Source organism: Haliotis asinina, chromosome 4 (assembly GCF_037392515.1).
Source record: "Haliotis asinina isolate JCU_RB_2024 chromosome 4, JCU_Hal_asi_v2, whole genome shotgun sequence".
NCBI classification, from domain to species: domain Eukaryota; kingdom Metazoa; phylum Mollusca; class Gastropoda; order Lepetellida; family Haliotidae; genus Haliotis; species Haliotis asinina.
This window is the reverse complement of record NC_090283.1, coordinates 52,015,131-52,028,219: the sequence shown is the minus strand read 5'-3', so window position 1 is coordinate 52,028,219 and position 13,089 is coordinate 52,015,131. Positions and strand designations below refer to the sequence as shown.

Here is a 13,089-nt window from a genome sequence, read left to right as displayed (position 1 = left end):
CCAAAGCTTTATAATCATTTATAAATTATGTCAGCAAAGAATATGTAATTTTCTAATATTAACTTTACACAGTATTTCTTTATGGTCAGTATTGTATAACTAATTATTTTCACATCAATTGCTGTCATTTTCCTATCTAAGAGGATAAAGGATTGTATTTTCCGTCATCCCTTTCCCTGTTAGACTCTATGGCCCTCCCTCCAAACCTTGTCTCCCCCTTTCCTCGTTCCCCCAAAACAGTGAGCTTCATTTCCTCAAAGAATGGACCTGATCATTTGTATTGAGGTCACCAAAACACTTGTATACATTAGCCTAAATAGTGGGTCGTGTTACTCCAATTGTCCTGGGATGTACAGTGCTGATGCCTTGGCTGAAAATGCTATGTTGGAACCGATCTCTGATCAATAACTCCAGTTCCACATTGCAACGAGGCCACAGAGCCCAACTGGCTCTTCTCCATCTCACAGCCTCCATACCGAGCAGGAAAAAATAAGCGTCTTCTTTCTTGTGTCGAACTGATGCTCAGAGGGATTGCATCGTTATTTCATTATTAATCAGTTTTGAAGCTTGGCAGCTGTAAATCTATGCATCAAGGGGTTTGTGCAGTTTCACCGAGCCTGTTGTGGAGCATGTGTTGTATTTTGATGAATTGTAACTACAGCCGATTTGAAACCGTTCCAGCAATTAGTGGATGTATTTCATGATGCAACTCAAGTGCTCTGTCAATATTTAAACATCGGTAGTTGTTGGGACGAGGCTGTCGGTGTTGATATTGCATTGGAATTAGTTGTCACTACAGTAGTATCTGTGTCAAGAGTTTGGTTGTAGGCAGCAATGGCATGAAACAGGAATATTAGAATTGGCATTTCAAGTGGAACCATTCTCATGTTTAATGTATCAGAACCAGTGAGGATGCATTGAATTCGTCCTAGCTTGCGACAAAAGCTGTGTTCAAGAGTACTAAGTGTTCATGGCCGTGTGACATTGCAGTTTTCTGCGCTCTACCGCCTTATATCATTGTTTATAGGAGTTTTATGTCACAATCTACCTCCGAATTCTCTCGCTGAAGATCGACAGCGTCTTCATTTTGTAACTCTTCCTGGAAATCAATTCCCTGCTTGCGGGACTGCTATTTGGAATATGACTTTACTTGTGAAAATTTCACGTTTTAGAATTGAGGAGTTGTTCATCTGTTGCCATGGAAATATTCATGTAGCACAACACATGTGCTTTGGATAGCTACAGTCATTTCCATCCAGGATTCCAAGAGAAAATCTTGCAGAAGACATGTGACTTCATTATCTGATTTGAGATTCTCTTCGGATTCTGTTTTCCATCATGATGCATAATTAATGATCAAAACATACATGTTGATTCATCCAGTCATTGTGTGACACTGTTCTGAATGTTCTAACAGTAGAGTATACCTTTCATTCATTGGAGTTTTCAATGATTTTCATAATTAGCTGTAGATATATTAGATATTAGACTAGATAATTTCTGAAAAGAAATTTTATTTTACACTCTTCTTAATTTCATTATATTTTTGGGGATGCAATGAATATGTAGCGGGTACAAATCTTATGCAATTACTTTTATGACTGCTGAAAGATATGCAATTTATTTCTAACCTTCGCCCTTTTTGAATATTTTATATGAATCAATAATGTCCTCCTCCGTATCTAGTCCTGAATTACCTCCCCTTTCTCCTGGTTTTCATGAAATCGAAGATGAAATTGCAAAATTTGTGGAAAACTTCAAGTCTCGAACGTCTTTCTTGGACCGGCGTTTGAGTCTGGAGTCAGGTGATTCCTCTTTATCTGGGTGGACAGGAAGTTCTGCATATTCCACGACATCGGATTGTACGTCCACAAACACTGAGAGTCCGGATAAAGAGGGCGAAGGTGCCTGTTCTAGTCATAATTCCATTTTGCGACAAAAAGGCATCATTGCTGAAAGTCGCAGGATTAGTGAGTGGGCGTGGTTAACTGAAGATGATGACACACTGGACATTGAGAAACCTATACAATGGAAGAATACCAGTAAGTATGGTGATTGTTCATTGGCTAGACGTAGTTTGGGCAATCCGTAATGGCGATAATGATCTGATAGTGTTGGAGTTTGGTTTGAGATATAGAATATGGCACTGTAGAGCACATTTTGTGTTGATGAACACCAAGGTGTTCAACATGTCAGTCTTACTCAGGTCTGCTCGGTATTACTGATACACTGACGTAGCGCAATACTGCCATAGAGATGGCATTATAATGAAGTGTCTGTATATAATCTGTGTATAACAGATTGGAATATAATGAAGTATCCTTGTATATAGACAGCATTATAATGAAGGATCCAATTGTAAAACAGATGGCTCCATAATTACAACATACAGTTCGTTCTACCACCATGTATAGTGTAATAAAGCATACTTTCGACCTGAACTATTATATCATTAAAGCAAGTGTCCTCATGCTTTAACGATATAGTAGTTCAGGGCGAAAGTGTGCTTTATTACACTATACATGGTGGTAGAACGAACTGTATTTCTTTTCTAAGATGCCGTATTTAATAATTTCTCAGCCTAATTTCGATTAATCTATGACAGAAAATAAACGACGGTGTCTGTGACCTAAATTAAGTATCCTCGCACAGGGCTAACTGACATGCTGTTCTGTTGACATGTCAGCCCCCTACGTTAAGACAAACACTACTTGAAAAACAAATGATAAACAGTTTGATGACGGTCTATGTTTGGGCTAAATATCTTCTCTAGATAATTTTAATTACACCTGTGATTCTTTAAAACCACACAATGCAATATGACCGTCTCATTTCTACTACCAACGGAAGTTTAGAACAGTACATTTAGCTGAAGCTGACTAGTCATGCAACATTCCATGATTGCATTGTGGGAATGTAAACATTACCGTGTCTTTGTAAAATTTTGAGACATTTTATCCTTTGGAAAACATAAACGTAATGTTTCCACCAGTGATGTGTGTTGCAACTGCAAATCAAGAAACGGGATGCGACGAAAAAAACAGGATGCAAAAAAAATCGATTACAAGGGGGCAGACTGGAATGGCTCAGTGACGTCAACACCTTGTGACGTAATGCTAAAAGTGCACATTATCGTCTGATAAAGTATTGTCTGCGCCTTTGATCTTTAACCGAAGCATCTTAGAATGAACTGTACTGTATGCAGTTGGCATTGTGAAAACGATTTAGTGTCTTTGTATATAGATGGCATTATAATGTAGATATTGCTGATTAAACAGACGACATTATACTGTAGATATTGCTGATTAAACAGATGGCATTATAATGTAGATATTGCTGATTAAACAGATGGCATTATAATATAGATATTGCTGATTAAACAGAGAGCATTATAATGTAGATATTGCTGATTAAACAGATGGCATTATAATGTAGATATTGCTGATTAAACAGATAGCATTATAATGTAGATATTGCTGATTAAACAGAGAGCATTATAATGTAGATGTTGTTTATTAAACAGAGAGCATTATAATGTAGATATTGCTGATTGAACAGATGGCATTATAATGTAGATATTGCTGATTAAACAGATGGCATTATAATGATATATCTCTGAATACTGATGGGATTATAATGATATATCTCTGTATACCATTGGGATCATAATGATATCTCTGTATACTGATGACATTATAATGAAGTTTCTCTGTATACTGATGGCATTATAATGGAGTATTTCTGTATGCTGATGGCATTATAATGATATAACTCTGCATGCTGATGACATTATAATGATATAACTCTGTATGCTGATGACATTATAGGGAAGTGTCTGTGTAAACAGATGGTATTATAATGATCAATCTCTGAATACTGATGACATTATAATGAAGTTTCTCTGTATACTGATGGCATTATAATGAAGTTTCTCTGTATACTGATGGCATTATAATGGAGTATTTCTGTATGCTGATGGCATTATAATGAGGATTGAAGATTATGCAATATCGAATATCTAAATATTCCCATGTATGAATGGCATTATGTTGTAGTTAGACCATACATAACAAGGAACTTTATCTCCTAGTCTTATGAATCAAATGTTTCTGAAGACCAAATTCTGAAAATTATGAAAGTGTCTATTGAGACAACAGCCCTGGCCTTGGGATGACTAAATCATGGAGTCTCATCACTTACAATGAACTGAAGTGATAAAAGTCAAATCCTCTAGATGTTTAGAGGGCAAAAAGCAATAGAACAAGAAATATAAACTGGTCTGGACATAGCAGTATTCCCTCAATTGACAGTTGGCAAATGGGCTTCACACATGGAACGGGATTTGAACTCTACTCTTTGCTATTACAAGCAAACACTTCAACCACGAGGCTAACCCACCACCCAGTAATGTATGAGCTGACTAAGGTACAAACTGTACTGTGCAGAATCTTGTCACTAGATCCCCATTCTACTTGCAACTTATCTTGAACAGGAACCAGAACTGAAGACTTGGTGTCCAAATACAAAGTTACATACATAGCATTGTTTTGATATCCGAACAATTATCGTTGTATGAAGATCAAACAGCAAGTACTCCCATCAGGAGATGGTGGGGTAGTGTAGTTGGTAAGGAGTTGTGCCGGGGACCTGGGTTGAACCCAATTTTATGGTGTACCCAGGGTCTTGATTTTGATGGAATATTGCTAAAAGTGGCATAAAACTAAACTCACTCACTCACTGTTACAATACAAGTATGAATTGGCCAATTGGTTACCCTAGTTGTAAGAGCATTTGCACGTCATGCCAAATGGCCACGTTTGATTCCCCACACAGGTACAATGTGTGATGCCCATTTCTTCCCTCCCCAGGCATGATATTGTTTGAATATTATTAAAATCATAACTGACTCCTCTCACTACTCTCATAAATTTTGCAAATCGTGAAGATCCGGGGTAGAATAGGTCTTCAGCAGCCCATGCTTGCTGTAAAAGGCGACTATTCTTGTCGTAAAAGGCGACTGATTGGATCTGGTGGTCAGGCTTGCTGACTTGGTTGACACATGTCATCGGTGCAGATAAATGCTCATGCTGTTCATTACTGGATTGTCTGGTCCAGACTCGATTATTTACAGACTGGAATATTGCTGAGCGCTGCCTGAAACTAAACTCACTTGCTCATAAGTTTGCCAGTTCAAAACAGCAAGACTTCATGTAAGAAACAGATTTCTTCTTTAGAATTTGTCAATGTGATTCGTCACCTCCTGATGATTTGTAAAAAGCCTGTAAAAATATCCAATGAATGATTCCAAAAGACCCATTACAGAAACCTTTTACACTGAATGCAAGCTTCCTTATTTCTTTCTATAATTTGTACATTAACTGTGTTGGATGCCAGGTGTGACATATTCATGATTACATTCTGTGTGTTTGTGAGTGTTGCTATGACAACAGACAGAATTCAATAAAGTCAAGCATATCTTAATCAGCAAGGTTTACTAGGGCTTGAAAGCAAACAATACCTGCCAGATATCACTGTCTCTAGGTAGAGTGTAGCACAATATTAGATTTTCTATCTCTTATCTTAAAAATAGACCATTTGATTGATGAAGAGATGCTATCTCAAGCCTGTCTCACAGTCCCTGAACCACATTATTTTCTCTGCTGCCTGGCCCTCCTAGTCTGTCTGACAGTCCCTGAACCACATTATTCTCCGTTACTGCCTTCCCATCCTAGACTGTCTCACAGTGTCTGAACCACATTATTTTCCATTACTGCCTTGCCCTCCTAGACTGTCTGACAGTCCCTCTACCACGTTATTCTCCGTTACTGCCTTGCCCTCCTAGACTGTCTCACAGTCTCTGAACCACGTTATTCTCCGTTACTGCCTGGCCCTACTAGACTGTCTCACAGTCTCTGAACAACATTATTCTCCGTTACTGCCTGTCTCACAGTCCCTGAACCACATTATTCTCTGTTACTGCCTTGCCCTCCAAGACTGTCTCACAGTCCCTGAACCACATTATTCTCCCTACTGCCTTGCCTTCCTAGACTGTCTCACAGTCCCTGAACCACATTATTCTCCGTTACTGCCTGGCCCTACTAGACTGTCTCACAGTCCCTGAACCACATTATTCTCCGTTTCTGCCTGGCCCTACTAGACTGTCTCACAGTCCCTGAACCACATTATGTCCCAAGTGCCGAGCTCTTCCTGCAACGCCAAAGTCCTAAATGAAGCAAGCCCAAATTTCCTCGGGTTCAGTGGTGCAGGGTTTGTTGTATACTGAATTAAAACTCTGAAGTTGATTTGTGTACTCCAGGCTTGAAGTCACGTGATGAGGCACCATATCCTGCTGAATTTATACAGGGTGTAGTCATATACTGCACATATCCCACACTAGACTTGCTTCCAAGTGGTTTACCCAATTTATTGGAGTTTGGACTTGGTCTTTTGACTTTTATGCCAAATTCAGAAATATTCCAGCTATGAGTGACAGAATTTCACTGGGATCATACTCCAGGGCCCCACCCACATCTGTGGTCAGCATGGATGGGTCTACATGCTCTAGCATCTCCACAGGGCTGTCACATAGTATTACCTAGAACACAGCAAGGTCATACACAGTGGTTTACCTTGACCTTCAAAACCAGAGTGAGTGAGTTTAGTTTTACGCCTCACTCAGCAATATTCCAGGTATATGGCAGCAATCTGTAAATAATCAGTCTGGATCAGACAATCCAGTGATCAACAACATGAGCATCGATCTATGTAGCTGGGATACAATGACATGTTTCAATGAAGCCAGCGAACCTGGCCACTCGATTTTGTTAGTTGCCTCTTACAATGAGCATATAAAGGTTGCTGAAGATCAATTCTAATTCAGATCTTCATGTACAAACAGGAAAATGTAATGTAACCTTGGTAACTGAAATACTGTTTGAACTGGAGTTAAACTGAATGAACTTGTGTCTTGAGGTAGTGAATGGGGTGCCAGCTCAGTATTGTGATTTGTATCCCTTCATCATTGCAGGATCTCATGCTTTTTGGTTTTGATCTCAGATTTCACATGGACCATGAACCTGGGTGTGTTAGCAGTTTCATTTTGGTAATATGTGTCAGATCTTCTACAATACAATATCTAAGTGATGCCAGGTAACTGTTCTAATCTGCTAAATAGCATTGTTCCTTCTCAATTCCAAATAAGAGTAGGAGTGGTGGGGTAGCCTAGTGGTTAAAGCATTGACTTGTCACTGGTTTGAATACCCACATAGGAACAATGTGTGAAGCCCATTTCTAGTGCCCTCCATCGTGGTGATATTGCCAAAAGTGGCTTAAAACTAAACTTAGTCTGCCTACTTTGAGTGAGATCAAGTTTGCAAGGAAATTGACACATCCAAGTTCGAGACATGTGGTTTGACTGTTAAAGTGAATAATCATACTCTTCAAAAAAAGTAGGGGAACTGTACTTTTAATGTATGATTGTTGAAATTGGGAGGATATGGGATTGAGTCAATGTTGATGCAATAATAATGGATGTTTTGAGAATGCATCACCACATGGATTTCATTCAAAGCAAAGCTGTCAGTTCAGTTATCCCCCTTGTTAGGTGACTGGAGTATGATATGAAACTTTCAGGTTTACAATTTTCAGTCAGTAGTGTGTGATTTGACACTGAAAACCCTGACCATGCACTGATGCAAGAAAATTATTGGAAAAAATGGTCTGCAGTGAAAACGTCAAGAATAATAATGACTCCCTAAGCACGTGTAGAAGAATCCCATGTTGTGCATGTGCTTCTCATGCATTGTGTTTGCGTGTGGTGATAGCGTGAAATGATGCTGCATACACAAGATGAATGTCATTGTAACGTTCCTCAATGGGTTTTCTTTCTACCAGACTTCAGAGTTCAGGTTCCATTACTTTTTTTAAGAGTATATTACAGATGAAACCCAGACCGTAGCTCTATTGTGGGTAGCCTGTGTATAGGTAATGATACTAAATAGGTACTATTAGAGTAAGAACTATTTATTATGCTGTCATCTATCATCTCATCTTTAAGCTGCCTACTTTGGACTGAAGGATATCTATGTAAAATGTTCATGATCATCGGTCATTATTTCCGAGACTGCCCATATTATTCAGACATATTTCTAAAGGCTATCTCACAAGGGGTTTTACTCACGCTTGAAATCAGTCATAGGAATATGTGATCACTAACTGTCTAAATTACAATGAGGTATAGGTAAAATATTCACAGCCACTGGTCTAATGGAATTGGTTGCTAATTATTTTTCATAATCCCCTCTGAGGTTCGACAGTTCTTCTGACAGTGTCGGGATTACTCTGGTGTAGAAAGCTGCTTCTGCCGGTGTAAAATTTCTTCCATGGATGAAATATTGTCATGATCATTTGCATAATCCATGGCAGACATTCCTTTCCTCGCGGGATGAGGTGAAACAATGGAAAACTTTCCAGTCACCTCCCTAGATATCCCATTCTTTTAGATTTAAGCAGCAAGCAGTCATTTACCAGAAGCTTTGTTTGAGGCCTGTAATAGTATCTTCAGATGCGATATATTTCTGGATAGGGTTTGTGATACAATGCTTGACTCAGTTTCTGTGTGACTAATGTTGGTATGTCATAGTGTCTTGTGATGTCTCATGGTGTCTCATGGTGTCTCATGGCATGTCATGGTAGCCCATGGTGTACAAACCAATGCAGCAGAGAGAATCCTATAGATCTTGCCATAAAGACACATACAAAAACCCATATTAGTGATATAGTGGTCTGTACCAGTTCTTTTAATGTTTTCTCAAAAAGCATTTTTACAAAGAGCACCATAGTGTAGGTAGCTTAATGGTTAAAGTGTTCGCTCATCACATCAAATGCTAGTGGTTGATGCCCCCATGTGTACAATGAGTGAAGTCCATTTCTTGTATGCCCAACAATGATATTGCTGGAATAATGCTAAAAGTGGCGAAAATGTTACTCACTCACTCCATATGTGAAGGGCATAAATAGCCCAGTGATCTAAGGCGAAACAAAATGCTTTTGTAGATATGCTTGAAACATGTGATTGCATGTCTGAATCCCAATTACTTTTCTGTTGGCACCACATTATGGCTGTGATGGTGGATTTCTTGGTACTCATGATGTTGATCACTGGATTGTCTGGGCCAGATTTGATTATTTACAGACTACTGCCAAATAGCTGGAATATTGTTGAGGGTGACGTTAAACTAAAACTCACTCACTAAAACAGTAGAGGATTGAAACCTGCATCACTTCTGGTTTTCATCCTTAATGTAGATGTCGGGGATCAAACTGAAATTCCTCTCAAAGCAGCATTACACCCACACACTCACTCACTCATTCCCAATATGTTCGTTTTAAGTTTTCGGCAAAATAATTCTCAGTACAAAACTGTTGCCTTCTGTTTTGTAGTCGGTAGCAATGAGTATGTCCCCTTTGAGTTGGTTTGATCATACGAAAAAGGTCAACACTAACCTCAAACAAAATAAAATCATTGGATAATTTCTACTACATCTATGGTTGGAGTCCCATCATGAGACTCAGAGGTTTTATGACCATTGCACTATCACCTGTCCATCCCATACCTGCATGAGGCACTATATGCCCCAGGCTATTCCGCACGAACCAGGAACTGGACAATCCTGACTGACCACTGACTCATACAGCTTGATCTATGTATTGCTTCATGTGATTACATGTCTGTTAACATCACTGCCTGTTTATTGCTGACTGACACACACAAGTGTTATTAGTAATTGGTCATTACTTCAGCAAGGACATTTACCTCATGGTGTTACGTTTCTTATGAAATAAGAGGTGGATGTAGGAATTTTGGAGAAGAGTTTTGATTTATACTGCTTTTAGTAATATTCCAGCAATATCAGAGTGGGGGACACTAGAAATGGGCTTCATTGTACTTATTTTGGGAATCAAACCAGGTTTTCGGCATAACGAGCGAATGCCTTAATCATTGGCTACCCCATCGCCCGATATTTTGAAAAAGCAATATGGTGCATATTATGCCTTTTAAAAGAACAAGTTACAGGAACATTTGTTATTTGTAAATAATCAAGTCTGGACTAGACAATCTTGTGATCAACTGCATGAGCATCATTTTGTGCAACTGGTATACAATGACTTGTGAACCTGATCACTGTGTCCTCTTTTTGACAAGCATGGACTCCTGAAGACCAATTCTAACCTTTATGTGTTCCAGCAGTTGAACACTAGTACACCTTGGACTTCTTGATGTGATGGCAGACATGGCCAAGAGGTCGACCAGTAGAAGTTATAAATGCCACAATATAAATAGCAATAATTAATTAAAAAGACTAGGGCTCAGTGGTGGCAATATACAATGTGGTGATGATAGAGATTATGAATGGAAATTTGCTTCAAATGAGTAACTGCATGGAAAGGCTGGAAAGTGAGTGACTGAATTTCACTGAGATCATACTCCAGGGCCCCACCCACATCTGTGGTCAGCATGGATGGGTCCACATGCTCTAGTATCTCCACAGGGCTGTCACATAGTATTACCAAGAACACAGCAAGGTCACACACAGTGGTTTACCTTGACCTTCAAAACCAGAGTGAGTGAGTTTAGTTTTACGCCTCACTCAGCAATATTCCAGATATATGGCGGCGGTCTGTAAATAATCGAGTCTGTGCCAGACAGTCCAGTGATCAACAACATGAGCATCGATCTGCGCAATTTTTGGAACGGATGACATGTGTCAACCAGGTCACACACTACTGACTACCCAATCCCGTTAGTCGCCTGTTACAGACATAGTTGCCCTTTGTGGCATGGGTTGCTAGAGACGTATTCTACCCCGGATCTTCACCGGTCACTTTGTCCTGGGAGTTTCTAGGGTTTTAAAGCTAGCGATTCACCCATCACTAAATGGATACCCAGTAGGATGAGAAAATAAGGTGACTCTACACCTTCTAGCACCACAGACAAATGTCTTGAATACTCCTCAGGGAGTTGAAAATGAATATCAAGCGCACACAGTACCACAGACTGGGAAATTGAGTGAATGAATTTAGTTTTACATGGCATTTGGCAATAATCCAGCACTATCACAGTGGGGGACACTAGAAATGGGCTTCATTGTAATGATTTTGGGAATCAAACCTGCATCTTCGGCGTGATGGGTGAATGCTTTAACCACTAGACTGCCCCCATTGCCGCTTATAAACCAGAGTAGTCAACATGTAACACCTGGAGCATTTGTTACAAGTGGAGGTATGCTTTATGAGGGAACTATAAATTATATTTATGCCAGGATCAATCAGCGCCCATCATACTATTTGCTTTAAATGTGTTAATAAGAACTTGCATTGTATACACCTCTTAATTGAAAGCCTATTGATCTTCTGGTTTGGTTCATTCTTCAGTGGAGATTCAATGACTTGCCAATTATATTTCTGAAGAAGCACCTGCATGTGTTATTCTGGTCCTGATGACTGAATATCTGAAGTGTTGCAGAAATTGAGACATATTTGATTTCAACCTGTAAACCTGAATATCTTGACGTTCCTTTTGATCAGTGTTTCAGTCTCCGAACATGTATAATTTTAATTGCAGTCTCTCATCTACAACTAAAACCCATGATCTTGGTGTTTTTATTTAGATTTTAATACACTTTCTAGTTCTTCTTCTGAGCCATTGCCTTGGAGGAAGTTGAAACCAAGAAGTCATTCTCGTTTTCTTATTGTTCAATTAGCATTCTAGAAGTTGGTGAGCATTTAAGGCCATACTCTTTCCATTACTTTGTTACAGATATGCCAACTGTAGTTTTGGCCAAAGTGGAAAAAATATATTTTGCCATTTTTTGAATACTGCTTAAAAAGAAAATCTGAATAAATGTTTTAAAAAATCAAACATTATCAAGTAAAAATGCTGGGTTTTTTAAAACTCTGTTATCATAGGAAAAGGTTAAATGGCTGATGGCCTTCTTATGTTGAAAACACTTAGGTGGCGAAAATCTGAAGTAGCGTTTATTTTTTGTACTACCTTCCTACTGGAATATTGCTGTTAGAATACAGTAAACTAGGTGATAAAACACATGTGGCCTAATGATATATACAGCTTTATGGATGACAGCTTCTTGCTTAATCTTAGTGCAATGTTTTGGTGTCAAGTCATACACCAACTTCTTGCTTAATCTTAGTGCAATGTTTTGGTGTCAAGTCATACACCATTGCCAGGATAAAGCTTGCAAAAGGTGTAAGCCATGAAGCTGTATGCTTCATTAGGCTTGTTTTCAATATGTTTTCCCATGTTTAGACCAGACCAATTATATTTCTTATTTTACGGATTGTTGTCCTCAGAAAACCTAAAAGCAGGAGGGAAAAAGTGCTTTTTTTGCTTTTTGGACAATTTGTGAAGTGTATAGGGAGCAAAAAACAATAAAAAAACATGTCTTGTAGTTTACATTTTTGACCACTAAAAACCTTTTTATTTGTTTTGTTTTTTGAAGTGTGAACATTTGTTGTTTCATTTTTATGGAAAGTATGACTGTGGGAGCCTTAAAACAGAAAACAGAATCGGTCTGGTCTTAGGTTCATTTCATCACCATCAAGACATTACAGCTAATATTGAAGTTTTTATAGCAAATGATTAGTCACAGTTGCTTTCTTAGAACCTCAAAATTGCTGAATGTATCAATGAACATATCAGTAGAGACCTTCCCTTTTAAATGTTATGCCTGAAGGTATGGCCAAGGGTCAACACAGTCCTGAAACAGCTACAGGCTGAAACATGGTCAGCCGTTTGTCTGTCAATATCCTTCTGAAATAGCATTCGTATTGACGGTTATTTGTGGTTGTCACATGGCTAGGGGTCAGTTTGACATGGTGTGGACATGTCTGTGAGCAGTATTGCAGCTGTTGCTTTGCATCACTTTAAAGAACCAGTCTTCTCCATTGCGGAAAGATGGGGAGCAGTTTTAGCTCCGAACTAAAGATGTTGGGTAAGCCTGTTGATGTGGACACAAGTCGACACAGTTGTGTTCAGTATTGTCCTGAAATAAACAATAATCTGTGATTGTT

General features: G+C 38.9%; 1 protein-coding gene across 3 annotated transcripts in view; it reads left to right on the top strand.

Annotated features, from left to right (window-relative positions):
- The window catches only part of LOC137281661 (guanine nucleotide exchange factor DBS-like), a 149,258-nt gene that overhangs the window by 10,767 nt on the left and 125,402 nt on the right, over positions 1-13,089 (top strand). For 2 of the 3 annotated variants that reach the window (XM_067813045.1, XM_067813046.1), the window contains exon 1: positions 437-2,042. The exons of the other annotated variant lie outside the window; for it this stretch is intronic. In XM_067813045.1, the coding sequence (XP_067669146.1) occupies positions 1,667-2,042 (376 nt within the window). In that variant the 5' untranslated portion in view covers positions 437-1,666. Of the gene's footprint in view, positions 1-436; positions 2,043-13,089 lie in introns of those variants that run through there. 3 annotated transcript variants of the gene reach the window in all.